A 22,519-nucleotide genomic window follows, 5' to 3' on the forward strand; every position below is an offset into this window, starting at 1 on the left:
TAGATAATATGGATGTGGTGTGTTCAGGTACATTAGCTCAATAGATAATATGGATGTGGTGTGTTCAGGTACATTAGCTCAATAGATAATATGGATGTGGTGTGTTCAGGTACATTAGCTCAATAGATAATATGGATGTGGTGTGTTCAGGTACATTAGATCAATAGATAATATGGATGTGGTGTGTTCAGGTACATTAGATCAATAGATAATATGGATGTGGTGTGTTCAGGTACATTAGCTCAATAGATAATATGGATGTGGTGTGTTCAGGTACATTAGCTCAATAGATAATATGGATGTGGTGTGTTCAGGTACATTAGATCAATAGATAATATGGATGTGGTGTGTTCAGGTACATTAGATCAATAGATAATATGGATGTGGTGTGTTCAGGTACATTAGCTCAATAGATAATATGGATGTGGTGTGTTCAGGTACATTAGATCAATAGATAATATGGATGTGGTGTGTTCAGGTACATTAGATCAATAGATAATATGGATGTGGTGTGTTAAGGTACATTAGATCAATAGATAATATGGATATGGTGTGTTAAGGTACATTAGATCAATAGATAATATGGATATGGTGTGTTCAGGTACATTAGATCAAAAGGTAATATGGATGTGGTGTGTTCAGGTACATTAGATCAATAGATAATATGGATGTGGTGTGTTCAGGTACATTAGATCAATAGATAATATGGATGTGGTGTGTTCAGGTACATTAGCTCAATAGATAATATGGATGTGGTGTGTTCAGGTACATTAGCTCAATAGATAATATGGATGTGGTGTGTTCAGGTACATTAGATCAATAGATAATATGGATGTGGTGTGTTCAGGTACATTAGATCAATAGATAATATGGATGTGGTGTGTTCAGGTACATTAGATCAATAGATAATATGGATATGGTGTGTTCAGGTACATTAGATCAATAGATATTATGGATGTGGTGTGTTCAGGTGTTTTCTGCTGACATTTAATTCACTCTGCTCTGTAAAGGTTAATTTGATGCTTTTAATTTAACGCAGTGCCTTTAATTTGAAACTCAGCTGATGTATGAGGCGCAGCATCTCTCCGTCTCTTCTTCTGCCTCAGATTAAAAATATGAATTTATGACCTGCACTGTTAACAGCTCAGCTTTAAATACAAACAGGGAATGATTCTGAACAAATAATAAACACGTTAAACTGAACAAAACTCATCGATTAATGATAAAAACTGTCTGAAATTATTCATAAATAAACAAGCAGCAGCAGCAGACAATCAGTGACACTGTATTAGTGAGATAAATGCATCATTATTATCCTATTTAAAACATATGTATGAAATAAGTGGAAATATGAAAATCAGTGGTCACATGCCTCCATAAATAATAGTAAATGAAGAAAGGTTAAACTTCCTGTCGGGAACTGACGAGCAGCGCTGTAAACACTAACATGAGGGAAACTGTGAGGTGTTTTCTTGTGAGATGATTGACGGGTGAAAGCAGTCGAGGTGTCGGCTGAAGTGAAGTGAGGAGCTGAAGGCAGTGCGGAAATCTGTGGCTCAAAGTGTTTGGAAGTTTCAAGGGTCGTGTTGAGAAGTTGAAGCGTTGGTTTGAAGCTAAAGTCAAATTCTTGGTTGATGAGTCAGAGGTGAAAGCAGCTGAAGCAGCAGAGTTTGTACCTGAAGATAAACGAAGTGTCAGCTGAACTGCTGAAATATCAGACGTGTTGAAAGCAGCTGAAATGTGATGACATGTTCACACGGAACACGATAAGAGTTTAACGCAGTGACATCACAGACAGAGTCAATGCACCGACACAGGCAGACCTGAATGACACGATGTGTGACAAACACACCACATTTGGGCCTTTCATGTATTCGCACAAATTAAATTTTTTGAAGCGATAGTTGAAGTTGAAAGATTGATGAAGCGTCACTGACGTGCAGGATGAACGCAGTGCAGATGAAACGATCATTTTAAAGCTAAAATTATTTTGGCCAAAAACATCTAAAGATAAACTTTTAAACACAACAGTAGAATTGTCTCAACTTCATTCTTAAAAACAATTCAAAACTCCTCATTGATTTTATTCATTTTTTATTTTATTTTATTTAGTTGTGTTATTTTAGTTTTTTTTTTTGTTATTGTTTTTTGCTTTTTTAATTTCAAAATGAGCTGTCAATCACTCACCTGTCACATTCGCGTTGGATAAGCACCACCCCTGGTGCGCTCTCTCAGCCAATGGGAGGCCTGTCCGTGAGCGGTCCCTGCGTGTGATTGGCTGGACTCTGATTGGCTGTGTGTGGGACAGAGAGCACGAGAAGGGGAGTGGCGGGAACAGAGAGAGACAGAGCGTGAGAGAATCACAGAAGAAGAATAAAGTCACTCTTCTTCTTCTTGTCCTGTTTCCCGCTCTAACATGGCGGGCTCTTCTAACAGCCCTCTGTCTCGGACCTCCACCTCTCCCACCGACCCCCTCTTCCACTCCAACCCGCCCTACAGCGCTCCTAACCTGGCCAGCTCCCCGCGCCTCCCCGCTGCCCGCTTGGCCGGAGCTTTCCTGAGCGGTGGGAGCGACAGAGTTCCGGTCAAAGTGAACGGGACGAGCGGCAGCGGCAGCGGCGGAGGTGGCTGCGCTCCGCCGCACACCGAGTGTAAGATGGTGGAAGTTCACGGTGTGAAGGTGGCGTCGTTCTCGGTGAACGGCGTGGAGCTGATCTGCCTGCCGCAGGTGTTCGAGCTGTTCCTGAAGCACCTGGTGGGCGGACTGCACACCGTCTACACCAAGCTGAAGCGGCTGGACATCAGCCCGGTGGTCTGCACCGTGGAGCAGGTGCGCGTCCTGCGGGGTCTCGGAGCCATCCAGCCCGGAGTCAACCGCTGCAAGCTCATCACCAGGGCCGACTTCGAGACGCTGTACCGGGACTGCACCAACGCCAGGTGAGCCGAGACACACGGAGGGTGTCCGGAGAAAGTTTTTATCATCTGTGTTATTATACAAATACATTTATTATCAGGTCACCTCCGTTTATCACAGGGTTAATTATATACAACACATTTAATGAATCCACCTGTTTTAAATACAAAATTAAATCATAATTAACAGAAACAGAAAATCATTTAATATCACGTCAGAAATAAAAACTGATAATAAACAGATTATTATCAGTTTTTATTTAATTTATTTTTTTCTGTGAATTTAATTTAACATTTAAAGTCTCAGTAAATTCTTTATGTTCTCATTGAATTATTGATCCATTAATGTTAATACACGGTGTGTTTAATACAAAGTAATGAACCCATAAATATGAATAAGAATAAATAGTGTTTTAAATATGACGTCACCTCAGTGAATCTGTTAAAGTGAATATTGATCCGCTTCAGAAACGATTCATTGATCAGAAAATTAATCTGCAACAAATTTAATGTTTGATTCTCACGAATTTCTCCATCAAACTAAAACTGACTTTATTAATTAAGTCACTAACAGGTGTAAACAGTTACATGATATATTGTAATAAAGGCGATTATATTGTTAAACACATTATATTCTGCACGAGAGCATTGTGCAAATACTGCCGTGCGTGTGTGTGTTTGTGTGTGTGTATACATATAGCGTGTAAGCCTATAGTTCCAGGTATGAATAATAAGTACAGTAAACATAATGATAATATAAAATATAAAGTGTAATATGTGCAGGATGTGATCACACTTGTTTCATTAAGTGTGGAGATTAATCAATAATTTCCTAATTGATTACTCTGCTGATTATTTTCTAATTCACGATTTTTTTCTAGAAATAATGTTGTAATTAATGAAACATATTGTGTGAAATAAAACGGGAAGTCTGGAATCACTTCTTCTGATTTGATAAAGAAATAATGTGAATCAATGATGTGAGTCGTCGCCGATTGATTTGGTGCAGCTCTGACTGATGTATTGATAATTAACTTTAATAATAAAGATAGAATTAAAGCCTGTGAACAGTTTGAACTGATGATGTAATCTTCTAATAACTGAAACAATACTGAACTCTGATCGTTTATTAAAATCCTCGGACGGAGCTCATTGATCTGATCGATCAGTGTTTTGATCTCTGACACAGTCTGACTGTTAACATGTGATTTAATATTAATTATGTTTTTAATTTAACTTCAAACTGTGATGACAACAAACAACTCCTTCAGACAATACTCAGAATATTACATGTGTCATTTTATGTCCTATAAAATGTCTGCTGTCCTGTTAATGATTTATCACACTGGTAGTTTGACTGGGAACCAGTGACTGAGAGGAACTGGTTCTGTTGTTTCACGGAACGTCGTCCTGCTGCTTTTTTTTAAATGTATGAAATTTATTTGGAATTTTATTGGAACCAGTTACTGCACCAGTTTACTGTACTGGTCTATTGGAACCAGTTACTACACTAGTTTGCTGTACTGGTCTACTGGAACCAGTTTACTGTACTGGTTTGTTAGAACTGGTTTACTGTACTGGTCTACTAGAACCAGTTTACTGTAATGGTCTACTGGAACCAGTTACTGCAACAGTTTGTTGTACTGGTCTACTGGAACCAGTTACTGCACCAGTTTACTGTACTGGTCTATTGGAACCAGTTACTGCACTAGTTTGCTGTACTGGTCTACTGGAACCAGTTTACTGTACTGGTTTGTTAGAACTGGTTTACTGTACTGGTCTACTAGAACCAGTTTACTGTAATGGTCTACTGGAACCAGTTACTGCAACAGTTTGTTGTACTGGTCTACTGGAACCAGTTACTGCACCAGTTTACTGTACTGGTCTACTGGAACCAGTTTGTCGTACTGGTCTACTGGAACCAGTTTGTTGTACTGGTCTACTGGAACCAGTTACTGCACCAGTTTACTGTACTGCTCTACTGGAACCAGTCTCTGCACCATTTTACTGTACTAGTCTACTGGAACCAGTTTACTGTACTGGTCTATTGGAACCAGTTACTGCACCAGTTTGCTATACTGGTCTACTGGAACCAGTCTCTGCACCAGTTTACTGTACTGGTCTACTGGAACCAGTTAACTGTACTGGTCTACTGAAACCAGTTACTGCACCACTTCACTGTACTGGTCTATTGGAACCAGTTACTGCACCAGTTTGCTGTACTGGTCTATTGGAACCAGTTACTGCACCAGTTTGCTGTACTGGTCAACTGGAACCAGTTACTGCACCAGTTTACTGTACTGGTTTGCTAGAACTGATTTACTGTACTGGTCTACTGAAACCAGTTACTGTACCACTTCACTGTACTGGTCTATTGGAACCAGTTCCTGCACCAGTTTGCTGTACTGGTCTACTGGAACTAGTTACTGCACCAGTTTGCTGTACTGGTCTACTTCAACCAGTTTACTGTACTGGTTTGCTAGAACTGGTTTACTGTACTGGTCTACTGAAACCAGTTACTGCACCAGTTTGTTGTACTAGTCTATTGGAACCAGTTACTGCACCAGTTTACTTTACTGGTCTACTGGAACCAGTTACTGGACCAGTTTGCTGTACTGGTCTATTGGAACCAGGTACTGCACCAGTTTACTTTACTGGTCTACTGGAACCAGTTACTGGACCAGTTTGCTGTACTGGTCTACTGGAACCAGTTTTCTGTACTGGTCTCCTAGAACCAGTTTACTCTACTGGTCTACTGGAACCAGTTTACTGTACTGGATTGCTAGAACTGGTTTACTGTACTGGTCTACTGGAACTAGTTACTGCACCAGTTTGTTGTACTGGTCTACTGGAACCACTTACTGCACCAGTTTGCTGTACTGGTCTACTGGAACCATTTACTGCACCAGTTTACTGTACTGGTCTACTGGAACGAGTTTACTGTACTAGTCTATTGGAACCAGTCTCTGCACCAGGTTGCTGTACTGGTCTACTGGAACCAGTTTGTTGTACTGGTCTACTGAAACCAGTTACTGGACCAGTTTACTGTACTGGTCTACTGGAACCAGTTTGTTGTACTGGTCTACTGGAACCAGTTACTGCACCAGTTTGCTGTACTGGTCTACTGGAACCAGTATACTGTACTGCTCTACTGGAACCAGTCTCTGCACCAGTTTACTGTACTGGTCTACTGGAACCAGTTTGTTGTACTGGTCTACTGGAACCAGTATACTGTACTGCTCTACTGGAACCAGTCTCTGCACCAGTTTACTGTACTGGTCTACTGGAACCAGTTTGTTGTACTGGTCTACTGGAACCAGTTACTGCACCAGTTTACTGTACTGGTCTACTGGAACCAGTATACTGTACTGCTCTACTGGAACCAGTCTCTGCACCAGTTTACTGTACTGGTCTACTGGAACCAGTTTGTTGTACTGGTCTACTGGAACCAGTCTCTGCACCAGTTTACTGTACTGGTCTACTGGAACCAGTTTGTTGTACTAGTCTACTGGAACCAGTTACTGCACCAGTTTACTGTACTGGTCTACTGGAACCAGTATACTGTACTGCTCTACTGAAACCAGTCTCTGCACCAGTTTACTGTACTGGTCTACTGAAACCAGTCTCTGCACCAGTTTACTGTACTGGTCTACTGGAACCAGTATACTGTACTGCTCTACTGAAACCAGTCTCTGCACCAGTTTACTGTACTGGTCTACTGAAACCAGTCTCTGCACCAGTTTACTGTACTGGTCTACTGGAACCAGTTTACTGTACTGGTCTATTGGAACCTGTTACTGCACCAGTTTACTGTACGGGTGTACTGGAACTACTTACCGCACCAGTTTACTGTACTGGTCTATTGGAACCAGTTACTGCACCAGTTTACTGTACTGGTTTACTGGAACCAGTTTACTGTACTGATCTACTGAAACCAGTCTCTCCACCAGTTTACTGTACTGGTCTATTGGAACCAGTTACTGCACCAGTTTACTGTACTGGTGTACTGGAACTACTCACTGCACCAGTTTACTGTACTGGTCTACTTGAACCAGTTACTGCACTAGTTTACTGTACTGACCTGCAGGAACCAGTTTACTGTACTGGTCTACTGGAACCAGTTACTGCACCAGTTTACTGTATTGGTCTACTGGAACTACTTACTGCACCAGTTTGCTGTACTGGTCTACTTCAACCAGTTACTGCACTAGTTTACTGTACTGGTCTACTGGAACCAGTTACTGCACCAGTTTACTGTACTAGTCTACTGGAACCAGTTACTGCACCAGTTTACTGTACTAGTCTACTGGAACCAGTTACTGCACCAGTTTGTTGTACTGGTCAACTGGAACCAGTTACTGCACCAGTTTACTGTACTGGTTTACTGGAACCAGTTTACTGTACTGGTCTACTTAAAGCAGTCTCTCCACCAGTTTCCTGTACTGGTCTACTGAAACCAGTCTCTGATACCAGTTTGCTGTACTGGTCCACTGGAATCAGTTTGTTGTACTGGTCTATTGGAACCAGTCTCTGCACCAGTTTACTGTACTGGTCTACTGGAACCAGTTACTGCACCAGTTTGTTGTACTGGTCTATTGGAACCAGTTTGTCGTACTGGTCTAATGGAACCAGTTACTGCACCAGTTTGCTGTACTGGTCTACTGGAACCAGTTTACTGTACTGCTCTACTGGAACCAGTCTCTGCACCAGTTTACTGTACTAGTCTACTGGAACCAGTTACTGCACCAGTTTACTGTACTGGTTTACTGGAACCAGTTTACTGTACTGGTCTACTGAAACCAGTCTCTCCACCAGTTTCCTGTACTGATCTACTGAAACCAGTCTCTCCACCAGTTTCCTGTACTGGTCTACTGAAACCAGTCTCTGCACCAGTTTACTGTACTGGTCTACTGGAACCAGTTTACTGTACTGGTCTACTGGAACCAGTCTCTGCTCCAGTTTGCTATACTGGTCTACTGGAACCAGTTACTGCACCAGTTTGCTGTACTGGTCCACTGGAACCAGTTTGTTGTACTGGTCTATTGGAACCAGTCTCTGCACCAGTTTTCTGTACTGGTCTACTGGAACCAGTTACTGCACCAGTTTGTTGTACTGGTCTATTGGAACCAGTTACTGCACCAGTTTGCTGTACCGGTCTACTGGAACCAGTTTGTTGTACTGGTCTATTGGAACCAGTCTCTGCACCAGTTTACTGTACTGGTCTACTGGAACCAGTTTACTGTACTGGTCTACTGGAACCAGTTACTGCACAAGTTTGCTATACTGGTCTATTGGAAGCAGTTACTGCACCAGTTTACTGTAATAGTCTACTGGAACCAGTTAACTGTACTGGTCTACTGAAACCAGTCTCTGCACCAGTTTACTGTACTGGTCTACTGGAACCAGTTTACTGTACTGGTCTATTGGAACCAGTCTCTGCACCAGTTTGCTATACTGGTCTATTGGAAGCAGTTACTGCACCAGTTTGCTGTACTGGTCTACTGGAACCAGTTCCTGCACCAGTTTGCTGTACTGGTCTACTGTAACTAGTTACTGCACCAGTTTGCTGTACTGGTCTACTGAAACCAGTTACTGCACCAGTTTGCTGTACTGATCTACTGGAACCAGTTACTGCACCAGTTTACTGTACTGGTCTACTGGAACCAGTTACTGCACCAGTTTGCAGTACTGGTCTACTGGAACCAGTTACTGCGCCAGTTTGCTGTACAGTCTACTTGAACCACTTTACTGTACTGGTTTGCTGTACTGGTTTACTGTACTGGTCTACAAGAACCATTTTCCTGTACTGGTCTATTGGAACCAGTTACTGCACCAGTTTGCTGTACTGGTCTACTTCAACTAGTTTACTGTACTGTTTTGCTAGAACTGGTTTACTGTACTGGTCTACTGAAACCAGTTACTGCACCACTTTACTGTACTGGTCTACTAGAACCAGTTTACTGTAATGGTCTACTAGAACCAGTTTACTGTAATGGTCTACTGGAACCAGTTACTGCAACAGTTTGTTGTACTGGTCTACTGGAACCAGTTACTGCACCAGTTTACTGTACTGGTCTACTGGAACCAGTTTGTCGTACTGGTCTACTGGAACCAGTTTGTTGTACTGGTCTACTGGAACCAGTTACTGCACCAGTTTACTGTACTGCTCTACTGGAACCAGTCTCTGCACCATTTTACTGTACTAGTCTACTGGAACCAGTTTACTGTACTGGTCTATTGGAACCAGTTACTGCACCAGTTTGCTATACTGGTCTACTGGAACCAGTCTCTGCACCAGTTTACTGTACTGGTCTACTGGAACCAGTTAACTGTACTGGTCTACTGAAACCAGTTACTGCACCACTTCACTGTACTGGTCTATTGGAACCAGTTACTGCACCAGTTTGCTGTACTGGTCTATTGGAACCAGTTACTGCACCAGTTTGCTGTACTGGTCAACTGGAACCAGTTACTGCACCAGTTTACTGTACTGGTTTGCTAGAACTGATTTACTGTACTGGTCTACTGAAACCAGTTACTGTACCACTTCACTGTACTGGTCTATTGGAACCAGTTCCTGCACCAGTTTGCTGTACTGGTCTACTGGAACTAGTTACTGCACCAGTTTGCTGTACTGGTCTACTTCAACCAGTTTACTGTACTGGTTTGCTAGAACTGGTTTACTGTACTGGTCTACTGAAACCAGTTACTGCACCAGTTTGTTGTACTAGTCTATTGGAACCAGTTACTGCACCAGTTTACTTTACTGGTCTACTGGAACCAGTTACTGGACCAGTTTGCTGTACTGGTCTATTGGAACCAGGTACTGCACCAGTTTACTTTACTGGTCTACTGGAACCAGTTACTGGACCAGTTTGCTGTACTGGTCTACTGGAACCAGTTTTCTGTACTGGTCTCCTAGAACCAGTTTACTCTACTGGTCTACTGGAACCAGTTTACTGTACTGGATTGCTAGAACTGGTTTACTGTACTGGTCTACTGGAACTAGTTACTGCACCAGTTTGTTGTACTGGTCTACTGGAACCACTTACTGCACCAGTTTGCTGTACTGGTCTACTGGAACCATTTACTGCACCAGTTTACTGTACTGGTCTACTGGAACGAGTTTACTGTACTAGTCTATTGGAACCAGTCTCTGCACCAGGTTGCTGTACTGGTCTACTGGAACCAGTTTGTTGTACTGGTCTATTGAAACCAGTTACTGGACCAGTTTACTGTACTGGTCTACTGGAACCAGTTTGTTGTACTGGTCTACTGGAACCAGTTACTGCACCAGTTTGCTGTACTGGTCTACTGGAACCAGTATACTGTACTGCTCTACTGGAACCAGTCTCTGCACCAGTTTACTGTACTGGTCTACTGGAACCAGTTTGTTGTACTGGTCTACTGGAACCAGTATACTGTACTGCTCTACTGGAACCAGTCTCTGCACCAGTTTACTGTACTGGTCTACTGGAACCAGTTTGTTGTACTGGTCTACTGGAACCAGTTACTGCACCAGTTTACTGTACTGGTCTACTGGAACCAGTATACTGTACTGCTCTACTGGAACCAGTCTCTGCACCAGTTTACTGTACTGGTCTACTGGAACCAGTTTGTTGTACTGGTCTACTGGAACCAGTCTCTGAACCAGTTTACTGTACTGGTCTACTGGAACCAGTTTGTTGTACTAGTCTACTGGAACCAGTTACTGCACCAGTTTACTGTACTGGTCTACTGGAACCAGTATACTGTACTGCTCTACTGAAACCAGTCTCTGCACCAGTTTACTGTACTGGTCTACTGAAACCAGTCTCTGCACCAGTTTACTGTACTGGTCTACTGGAACCAGTATACTGTACTGCTCTACTGAAACCAGTCTCTGCACCAGTTTACTGTACTGGTCTACTGAAACCAGTCTCTGCACCAGTTTACTGTACTGGTCTACTGGAACCAGTTTACTGTACTGGTCTATTGGAACCTGTTACTGCACCAGTTTACTGTACGGGTGTACTGGAACTACTTACCGCACCAGTTTACTGTACTGGTCTATTGGAACCAGTTACTGCACCAGTTTACTGTACTGGTTTACTGGAACCAGTTTACTGTACTGATCTACTGAAACCAGTCTCTCCACCAGTTTACTGTACTGGTCTATTGGAACCAGTTACTGCACCAGTTTACTGTACTGGTGTACTGGAACTACTCACTGCACCAGTTTACTGTACTGGTCTACTTGAACCAGTTACTGCACTAGTTTACTGTACTGACCTGCAGGAACCAGTTTACTGTACTGGTCTACTGGAACCAGTTACTGCACCAGTTTACTGTATTGGTCTACTGGAACTACTTACTGCACCAGTTTGCTGTACTGGTCTACTTCAACCAGTTACTGCACTAGTTTACTGTACTGGTCTACTGGAACCAGTTACTGCACCAGTTTACTGTACTAGTCTACTGGAACCAGTTACTGCACCAGTTTACTGTACTAGTCTACTGGAACCAGTTACTGCACCAGTTTGTTGTACTGGTCAACTGGAACCAGTTACTGCACCAGTTTACTGTACTGGTTTACTGGAACCAGTTTACTGTACTGGTCTACTTAAAGCAGTCTCTCCACCAGTTTCCTGTACTGGTCTACTGAAACCAGTCTCTGATACCAGTTTGCTGTACTGGTCCACTGGAATCAGTTTGTTGTACTGGTCTATTGGAACCAGTCTCTGCACCAGTTTACTGTACTGGTCTACTGGAACCAGTTACTGCACCAGTTTGTTGTACTGGTCTATTGGAACCAGTTTGTCGTACTGGTCTAATGGAACCAGTTACTGCACCAGTTTGCTGTACTGGTCTACTGGAACCAGTTTACTGTACTGCTCTACTGGAACCAGTCTCTGCACCAGTTTACTGTACTAGTCTACTGGAACCAGTTACTGCACCAGTTTACTGTACTGGTTTACTGGAACCAGTTTACTGTACTGGTCTACTGAAACCAGTCTCTCCACCAGTTTCCTGTACTGATCTACTGAAACCAGTCTCTCCACCAGTTTCCTGTACTGGTCTACTGAAACCAGTCTCTGCACCAGTTTACTGTACTGGTCTACTGGAACCAGTTTACTGTACTGGTCTACTGGAACCAGTCTCTGCTCCAGTTTGCTATACTGGTCTACTGGAACCAGTTACTGCACCAGTTTGCTGTACTGGTCCACTGGAACCAGTTTGTTGTACTGGTCTATTGGAACCAGTCTCTGCACCAGTTTTCTGTACTGGTCTACTGGAACCAGTTACTGCACCAGTTTGTTGTACTGGTCTATTGGAACCAGTTACTGCACCAGTTTGCTGTACCGGTCTACTGGAACCAGTTTGTTGTACTGGTCTATTGGAACCAGTCTCTGCACCAGTTTACTGTACTGGTCTACTGGAACCAGTTTACTGTACTGGTCTACTGGAACCAGTTACTGCACAAGTTTGCTATACTGGTCTATTGGAAGCAGTTACTGCACCAGTTTACTGTAATAGTCTACTGGAACCAGTTAACTGTACTGGTCTACTGAAACCAGTCTCTGCACCAGTTTACTGTACTGGTCTACTGGAACCAGTTTACTGTACTGGTCTATTGGAACCAGTCTCTGCACCAGTTTGCTATACTGGTCTATTGGAAGCAGTTACTGCACCAGTTTGCTGTACTGGTCTACTGGAACCAGTTCCTGCACCAGTTTGCTGTACTGGTCTACTGTAACTAGTTACTGCACCAGTTTGCTGTACTGGTCTACTGAAACCAGTTACTGCACCAGTTTGCTGTACTGATCTACTGGAACCAGTTACTGCACCAGTTTACTGTACTGGTCTACTGGAACCAGTTACTGCACCAGTTTGCAGTACTGGTCTACTGGAACCAGTTACTGCGCCAGTTTGCTGTACAGTCTACTTGAACCACTTTACTGTACTGGTTTGCTGTACTGGTTTACTGTACTGGTCTACAAGAACCATTTTCCTGTACTGGTCTATTGGAACCAGTTACTGCACCAGTTTGCTGTACTGGTCTACTTCAACTAGTTTACTGTACTGTTTTGCTAGAACTGGTTTACTGTACTGGTCTACTGAAACCAGTTACTGCACCACTTTACTGTACTGGTCTATTAGAACCAGTTACTGCACCAGTTTGTTGTACTGGTCTATTGGAACCAGTTACTGCACCAGTTTACTTTACTGGTCTACTGGAACCAGTTACTGGACCAGTTTGCTGTACTGGTCTATTGGAATCAGTTACTACACCAGTTTACTTTACTGGTCTACTGGAACCAGTTACTGCACCAGTTTGCTGTACTGGTCTACTGGAACCAGTTTTCTGTACTGGTCTCCTAGAACCAGTTTACTCTACTGGTCTACTGGGACCAGTTTACTGTACTGGATTGCTAGAACTGGTTTACTGTACTGGTCTACTGGAACCAGTTTACTGTACTGATTTACTGAAACCAGTCGCTACACCAGTTTACTGTACTGGTCTATTGGAACCAGTTTGCTGTACTAGTCTATTGGAACCAGTCTCTGCACCAGTTTGCTGTACTGGTCTACTGGAACCAGTTACTGCACCAGTTTACTGTACTGGTCTACTGGAACCAGTTTACTGTACTAGTCTATTGGAACCAGTCTCTGCACCAGGTTGCTGTACTGGTCTACTGGAACCAGTTTGTTGTACTGGTCTACTGAAACCAGTTACTGCACCAGTTTGCTGTACTGGTCTACTGGAACCAGTTTGTTGTACTGGTCTACTGGAACCAGTTACTGCACCAGTTTACTGTACTGGTCTGCTGGAACCAGTTTACTGTACTGCTCTACTGGAACCAGTCTCTGCACCAGTTTACTGTACTAGTCTACTGGAACCAGTTTACTTTACTGGTCTACTGAAACCAGTCTCTGCACCAGTTTACTGTACTGGTCTACTGAAACCAGTCTCTGCACCAGTTTACTGTACTGGTCTACTGGAACCAGTTTACTGTACTGGTCTATTGGAACTTGTTACTGCACCAGTTTACTGTACTGGTGTACTGGCACTACGTACTGCACCAGTTTACTGTATTGGTTTACTGTAAATACTTACTGCACCAGTTTGCTGTACTGGTCTACTGGAACCAGTTACTGCACCAGTTTACTGTACTGATCTGCAGGAACCAGTTTACTGTACTGGTCTACTGGAACCAGTTACTGCACCAGTTTACTGTAATAATCTACTGGAACCAGTTACTGCACCAGTTTGTTGTACTGGTCAACTAGAACCAGTTACTGTACTAATTTACTTCACTGGTCTACTGGAACCAGTTACTGCACTAATTTAATGTAATGGTTTACTGGAACCAGTTTACTGTACTGGTCTGCTGAAACTAGTCTCTCCACCAGTTTCCTGTACTGGCCTACTGAAACCGGTCTCTGCACCAGTTTACTGTGCTGGTCTACTGGAACCAGTTTACTGTACTGGTCTACCGAAACCAGTCTCTGCACCAGTTTGCTATACTGGTCTACTGGAACCAGTTACTGCACCAGTTCGCTGTACTGGTCTATTGGAACCAGTTACTGCACCAGTTTGCTGTACTGGTCTACTGGAACCAGTTACTGCACCAGTTTGCTGTACTGGTCTACTTGAACCAGTTACTGGACCAGTTTGCTGTACTGGTCTACTGGAACTGGTTTATTGAAACCAGTTGCTACACCAGTTTACTGCACTAGTCTACTGGAACCAGTTTGTTGTACTGGTCTACTGGAACTAGTTACTGCACCAGTTTACTGTACTGCTCTACTGGAACCAGTTTGTTGTACTGGTCTACTGGAACTAGTTACTGCACCAGTTTACTGTATTGGTCTACTGGAACCAGTTACTGCACCAGTTTGCTGTACCGGTCTACTGGAACCAGTTTGTTGTACTGGTCTATTGGAACCAGTCTCTGCACCAGGTTTCTGTACTGCTCTACTCGAACCAGTCTCTGCACCAGTTTGCTGTACTGGTCTACTGGAACCAGTTTACTGTACTGGTCTACTGGAACCAGTTACTGCACCAGTTTACTGTACTGGTCTACTGGAACCGGTTACTGCACCAGTTTACTTTACTGGTCTACTGGAACCAGTTACTGCACCAGTTTACTGTACTGGTCTACTGGAACCAGTTACTGCACCAGTTTACTGTACCGGTCTACTGGAACCAGTTTGTTGTACTGGTCTATTGGAACCAGTCTCTGCACCAGTTTTCTGTACTGCTCTACTCGAACCAGTCTCTGCACCAGTTTGCTGTACTGGTCTACTGGAACCAGTTTACTGTACTGGTCTACTGGAACCAGTTACTGCACCAGGCTTCAGGGTTTCTCTGTTCAGTGGGTGTGTCAGATGTGTTCAGTGACCTGTGTGTAAATATTTATTTATTGTAAAAACATTTGTTGTTTTGGTTTCTCACCTGTTGTGTCACATCGTGTCACATGGTGTCACATCTTGTCACATGGTGTCACATCGTGTCACATCGTGTCACATCGTGTCACATGGTGTCACATCTTGTCACATGGTGTCACATCGTGTCACATGGTGTCACATGGTGTCACATGGTGTCACATCTTGTCACATGGTGTCACATGGTGTCACATGGTGTCACATCTTGTCACATGGTGTCACATCGTGTCACATGGTGTCACATCTTGTCACATTGTGTCACATGGTGTCACATGGTGCCACATCTTGTCACATTGTGTCACATGGTGTCACATGGTGTTACATCGTGTCACATCTTGTCACATGGTATTACATCATTTCACATCATGTCACATGGTGTTACATCGTTTCACATCGTGTCACACCGTGTCACACGGTGTTACATCGTGTCACACGGTGTTACATCGTGTCACATCGTGTCACATCTTGTCACATGGTGTCACATGGTGTCACATCTTTTCACATCTTGTCACATTGTGTCACATGGTGTCACATCTTGTCACATTGTGTCACATGGTGTCACATCTTGTCACATCGTGTCACACCGTGTCACAGGGTGTTACATCGTGTCATATCTTGTCACATGGTGTTACATCGTTTCACATCATGTCACATGGTGTTACATCGTTTCACATCGTGTTACATCGTTTCACATCATGTCACATCTTGTCACACCGTGTCACACGGTGTTACATCGTGTCACATCTTGTCACATCTTCTCACATGATGTCACATCTTGTCACACCGTGTCACATGGTTTACATCGTGTCACATGATGTCACATCTTGTCACCTCGTATCATATGGTATTACATTGTTTCACATCATTTCACATCGTTTCACATCGTGTCACATCTTGTCACATGGTGTTACATCGTGTCACATCGTGTTACATGATGTCACATGGTGTCACATCATGTCACATCATGTGACAAGATGTGACATCATGTGACAAGATGTGACACGATGTAACACCGTGTGACACGATGTAACACCGTGTGACACGGTGTGACACGATGTGAAACGATGTGACACGATGTGAAACGATGTAACACCATGTGACATGATGTGAAACGATGTAACACCATGTGACAAGATGTGACACGATGTAACACCCTGTGACACGGTGTGACACGATGTGACAAGATGTGAAACGATGTGAAACGATGTAACACCATGTGACATGATGTGAAACGATGTGAAACGATGTAACACCATGTGACATGATGTGAAACGATGTAACACCATGTGACAAGATGTGAAACGATGTGAAACGATGTAACACCATGTGACATGATGTGAAACGATGTGAAACGATGTAACACCATGTGACATGATGTGAAACGATGTGAAACGATGTAACTCCATGTGACATGATGTGAAACGATGTAACACCATGTGACAAGATGTGACACGATGTAACACCCTGTGACACGGTGTGACACGATGTGACACCATGTGACACCATGTGACACAATGTGACAAGATGTGACACCATGTGACAGGATGTAACACAATGTGAAAAGATGTGACAAGATGTGACACCATGTGACAAGATGTGACACGATGTAACACCCTGTGACACGGTGTGACACGATGTGACAAGATGTGACACCATGTGACACAATGTGACAAGATGTGACACCATGTGACACAATGTGACAAGATGTGACACCATGTGACACCATGTGACAAGATGTGACATCATGTAACACGATGTGACACGATGTAACACCATGTGACAAGATGTGACACGATGTGAAACGATGTGAAACGATGTGAAACAATGTAATACCATATGACACGATGTGACAAGATGTGACATCATGTGACACGATGTGACAAGATGTGACACGATGTAACACTGTGTGACACGATGTAACACCGTGTGACACGGTGTGACACGATGTGAAACGATGTGACAAGATGTGACATAATGTGAAACGATGTAATACCATGTGACACGATGTGACATCATGTGACACGATGTGACACGATGTGACAAGATGTGACACGATGTGAAACGATGTGAAACAATGTAATACCATATGACACGATGTGACAAGATGTGACACCATGTGACACCATGTGACACGATGTAACACCGTGTGACACGGTGTCACAAGATGTGACATCATGTGACACATCGTGTCCCACCGTGTCACACGGTGTTACATCGTGTCACATGATGTCACATCTTGTCACATCTTGTGACACCGTGTCACACGGTGTTACATCGTGTCACATGGTGTCACATGGTGTCACATCTTGTCACATCGTGTCATATGGTATTACATTGTTTCACATCGTTTCACATCGTGTCACATCTTGTCACATCGTGTCACATCGTGTCACATGATGTCACATCGTGTCACATGGTATTACATCGTTTCACATTATGTCACATCTTGTCACATCGTTTCACATCATTTCACATCGTGTCACATCTTGTCACATGGTGTTACATCGTGTCACATCGTTTCACATCTTGTCACATCGTGTCACACCGTGTCACAGGGTGTTACATCGTGTCACATCTTGTCACATGCTGTTACATCGTTTCACATCATGTCACATGGTGTTACATCGTTTCACATCGTGTCACATCGTTTCACATCGTGTCACACCGTGTCACACGGTGTTACATCGTGTCACACAGTGTTACATCGTGTCACATCTTGTCACATCGTGTCACATGATGTCACATCTTGTCACATCGTGTCATATGGTATTACATTGTTTCACATCGTTTCAGTAACACCGTGTGACACGGTGTGACACGGTGGGACACGATGTGAAACGATGTGAAACGATGTAACACCATGTGACATGATGTGAAACGATGTAACACCATGTGACAAAATGTGACATGATGTAACACCGTGTGACACGGTGTGACACGATGTGACAAGATGTGACACGATGTAACACCATGTGACAAGATGTGACAGGATGTGACATCATGTGACACGATGTGACACGATGTGACATCATGTAACACAATGTGACGCGATGTGACATGATGTAAAACCATGTGACAAGATGTGACACGATGTGAAACAATGTAATACCATATGACACGATGTGACAAGATGTGACACGATGTGACACCGTGTGACACGATGTAAACCGTGTGACACAATGTGACACGATGTAACACCATGTGACAAGATGTGACACCATGTGACACCATGTGACACGATGTGGCACGGTGTGACACCGTGTGACATGATGTGAAATGATGTGACAAGATGTGAAACGATGTGAAACGATGTGACACCATGTGACACCATGTGAAACGATGTAACACGATGTGACACGATGTGAAACGATGTAACACCGTGTGACACGATGTGAAACGATGTGACAAGATGTGAAACGATGTGAAACGATGTAACACCATGTGAAGCGATGTGACAAGATGTGACACCATGTGACACGATGTGACACGATGTGACAAGATGTGACATGATGTAACACCGAGTGACACGGTGTGACACAATGTGACAAGATGTGACACCATGTGACACAATGTGACAAGATGTGACACCATGTGACACGATGTGACACAATGTGACAAGATGTGACACCATGTGACAAGATGTGACAAGATGTGACACGATGTGACACGATGTGACACGATGTGACAAGATGTGACATGATGTAACACCGTGTGACACGGTGTGACACAATGTGACAAGATGTGACACGATGTAACACCATGTGACAAGATGTGACAGGATGTGACACGATGTAACACCGTGTGACACGATGTGACAAGATGTGACAAGATGTGACATGATGTAACACCGTGTGACACGATGTGACAAGATGTGACACGATGTAACACCATGTGACAAGATGTGACAGGATGTGAAACGATGTAACACCATGTGACACGATGTAACACCCTGTGACACGATGTGACACGATGTGACAAGATGTGACAAGATGTGACACCATGTGACACCATGTGACATCATGTAACACAATGTGACGCGATGTGACACGATGTAACACCATGTGACAAGATGTGACACGATGTGACACCGTGTGACACGATGTAAACCGTGTGACACAATGTGACACGATGTAACACCATGTGACAAGATGTGACACGATGTGACACGATGTGACACCATGTGACACGATGTGGCACGGCGTGACACCGTGTGACACGATGTGAAATGATGTGACACGATGTGAAACGATGTAACACCATGTGACACGATGTGAAACGATGTAACACCATGTGACAAGATGTGACACGATGTGACACGATGTAAGACCGTGTGACACGATGTGAAACGATGTGACAAGATGTGAAACGATGTAACACCATGTGAAGCGATGTGACACGATGTGACAAGATGTGACATAATGTGAAACGATGTAATACCATGTGACACGATGTGACAAGATGTGACACGATGTAACACCGTGTGACACGATGTGACAAGATGTGACAAGATGTGACACGATGTGACACCATGTGACATCATGTAACACAATGTGACGCAATGTGACACGATGTAACACCATGTGACAAGATGTGACACCATGTGACACCATGTGACATAATGTGAAACGATGTAATACCATGTTGAAGTATATGATGTCACATCGTGTCACACGGTGTTACATCGTGTCACATCGTGTTACATGGTATTACATCGTTTCACATGATGTCACATCTTGTCACATGGTGTTACATTGTGTCACATCGTGTCACATGGTGTTACATCGTTTCACATTGTTTCACATCTTGTCACATCGTTTCACATCGTGTCACACTGTGTTACATCGTGTCACACGGTGTTACATGGTGTTACATCGTTTCACATCGTGTCAGACGGTGTTACATCGTGTCACATCGTGTCACATCTTGTCATATGATGTCACATCTTGTCACATCTTGTCACACCGTGTCACATGGTTTACATTGTGTCACACGGTGTTACATCGTGTCACATCTTGTCACATCGTGTCACATGATGTCACATCTTGTCACATCGTGTCACATGGTATTACATCGTTTCACATTGTGTCACATCTTGTCACATGGTGTCACATCTTGTCACATGGTATTACATCGTGTCACATCGCGTCACATCGTGTTACATGATGTCACATGGTGTCACATGGTGTCACATCTTGTCACATCGTGTCACACGATGTCACATCGTGTCACACGGTGTCACATCTTGTCACATCTTGTCACATGGTATTGCATCGTGTCACATGGTGTCACATCTTGTCACATCTTGTCACATGGTGTCACATGGTATTACAACGTGTCACATCGTGTCACATGATGTCACATCTTGTCACATCGTGTCACATCGTTTCACATCGTGTCACATCTTGTCACATCGTGTTACATGATGTCACATGGTGTCACATCGTGTCACATCTTGTCACATCGTGTCACATGATGTCACATCGTGTCACATCTTGTCACATGGTATTATATCGTTTCACATTTTGTCACATCTTATCACATCGTGTCACATCTTGTCACATGGTGTTACATTGTGTCACATCGCGTCACACCGTGTTACATGATGTCACATCGTGTCACATGATGTCACATCTTGTCACATCTTGTCACATGGTGTCACATGGTATTACATCGCGTCATATCGTGTTACATGATGTCACATCGTGTCACATGTTGCAGACTGGAGACACTAGGTTTTCATGTAATGTTACAGAGCTGCTTATTGGTCACATGATGCTCATCTTTACTTGAACTGTAGACACGCACACGCACACACACACACACACACACACACACACCTGGGGGTGACAAACAGTGTGTGTGTGATTACAGCTGAATATGGATCAAAATGTTTTTTTCTCTATTGAATTATGTAAATGAGCCTTGAATAATTACGGAAGTACCACAGAGGGTGTGTGTGTGTGTGTGTGTGTGTGTGTGTGTGAGAGAGAGAGAGACGGGTGTATAACGAGGACTGACAATGATGTCACAGATTTAATGTGAACAGGCGGTTTGTCTTAATCGTCTTTAATCTCCTGATTCTTATTAAACTGATGACGGAGTGTGTGTGCGCGTGTGTGTGTGTGTGTGTAAAAATAAAACGTAGCCGCGGTGGCTTCAGCAACAGTCTGACTGAACTCATCAGATGATGAAGGTGTAGAAACATAAAGAGATGCACTGATGTTGTTTAGCAATCAATCAATCAATCAATCAATCAATCAATTTTATTTATAAAGCCCAATATCACAAATCACAATTTGCCTCACAGGGCTTTACAGCATACGACATCCCTCTGTCCTTAGTGGGGGTTCATTTGGTTGTTGTTGTTGTTTGCTCCCTCTGTTTTTCCAGGGAAACAAAGAAATCTAAATAAAAAAAAGTAACAGTTTTAAAGTCCGTCGTTACCCTGCTGCTGCTAATGACCACAGATTCAGTCAGACACTTTTACCAACCTTTAGTAATAAACCTGTCGCACTGAAAACATTTTTAAATAATGTTTTTCCTACAAACATTAAATCAGAATTTCCTCTAATATCTATTTTATATTCCTGTGAAAACATCAACACATTTCTCCTTCAAACAGCTGCATTTATTCAGGTTTATCATTGAAAGCTACATTTTACATGATTACACTGAACACAACATGAGAACATTATAATTTACCTTTAACCAGTCCTCATTTTTACTGAGTAGAGCCTTAACACATCTCAGTGTAACCCCCGTCAGCTAATGTTAACTAGCTGCTAACAGTTAACATTACCTATTTGATAACAGCTAACTTTACTAGCTGCTAACAGCTAATGGCTAATGGCTAACAGGCTGCGTCCTCTGACTTGTACATACTGAGTGTACTGCGTCCTTTAAGGTGTCCCGGGGAAGATCTCTGTCTCAGACATGTTTCCTGTCGTCTCCAGGATGCCGTTAGTCTGGCGTCCAGATTTATATCCTGAGAGAGAAAAACATGAAACGCTGTCTTCAGTGATGTCATCAGATTAACTGATCAGTCAAAAAGGACAATCAAATCGATCAGTGTCGATACTGACGTAACATAACATGACATGACATGACATAACATAACATAGCATAGCATAGCATAGCGTAACACAATGTAACATATATTATAGCATAACATAGTGTA

At 43.1% G+C, this 22,519-nt stretch overlaps 1 protein-coding gene across 2 annotated transcripts in view; it reads left to right on the forward strand.

Annotated features, from left to right (window-relative positions):
• Positions 1-2,209: 2,209 nt before the first annotated feature.
• Positions 2,210-22,519, forward strand: part of LOC144464792 (dachshund homolog 1-like) — a 58,833-nt gene continuing 38,523 nt past the window's right edge. Inside the window, exon 1 of one of the 2 annotated variants that reach the window (XR_013492382.1) lies at positions 2,210-2,937. Coding sequence is in view for 1 of the 2 variants with exons in the window: in XM_078172709.1 (XP_078028835.1) it covers positions 2,417-2,937 (521 nt within the window). In the remaining variant the exon portion in view is untranslated. The remainder of the gene's footprint in view (positions 2,938-22,519) is intronic. The other variant, XM_078172709.1, reaches the window with a different exon arrangement.

This window comes from Epinephelus lanceolatus, chromosome 11, assembly GCF_041903045.1.
Source record: "Epinephelus lanceolatus isolate andai-2023 chromosome 11, ASM4190304v1, whole genome shotgun sequence".
NCBI classification, from domain to species: domain Eukaryota; kingdom Metazoa; phylum Chordata; class Actinopteri; order Perciformes; family Serranidae; genus Epinephelus; species Epinephelus lanceolatus.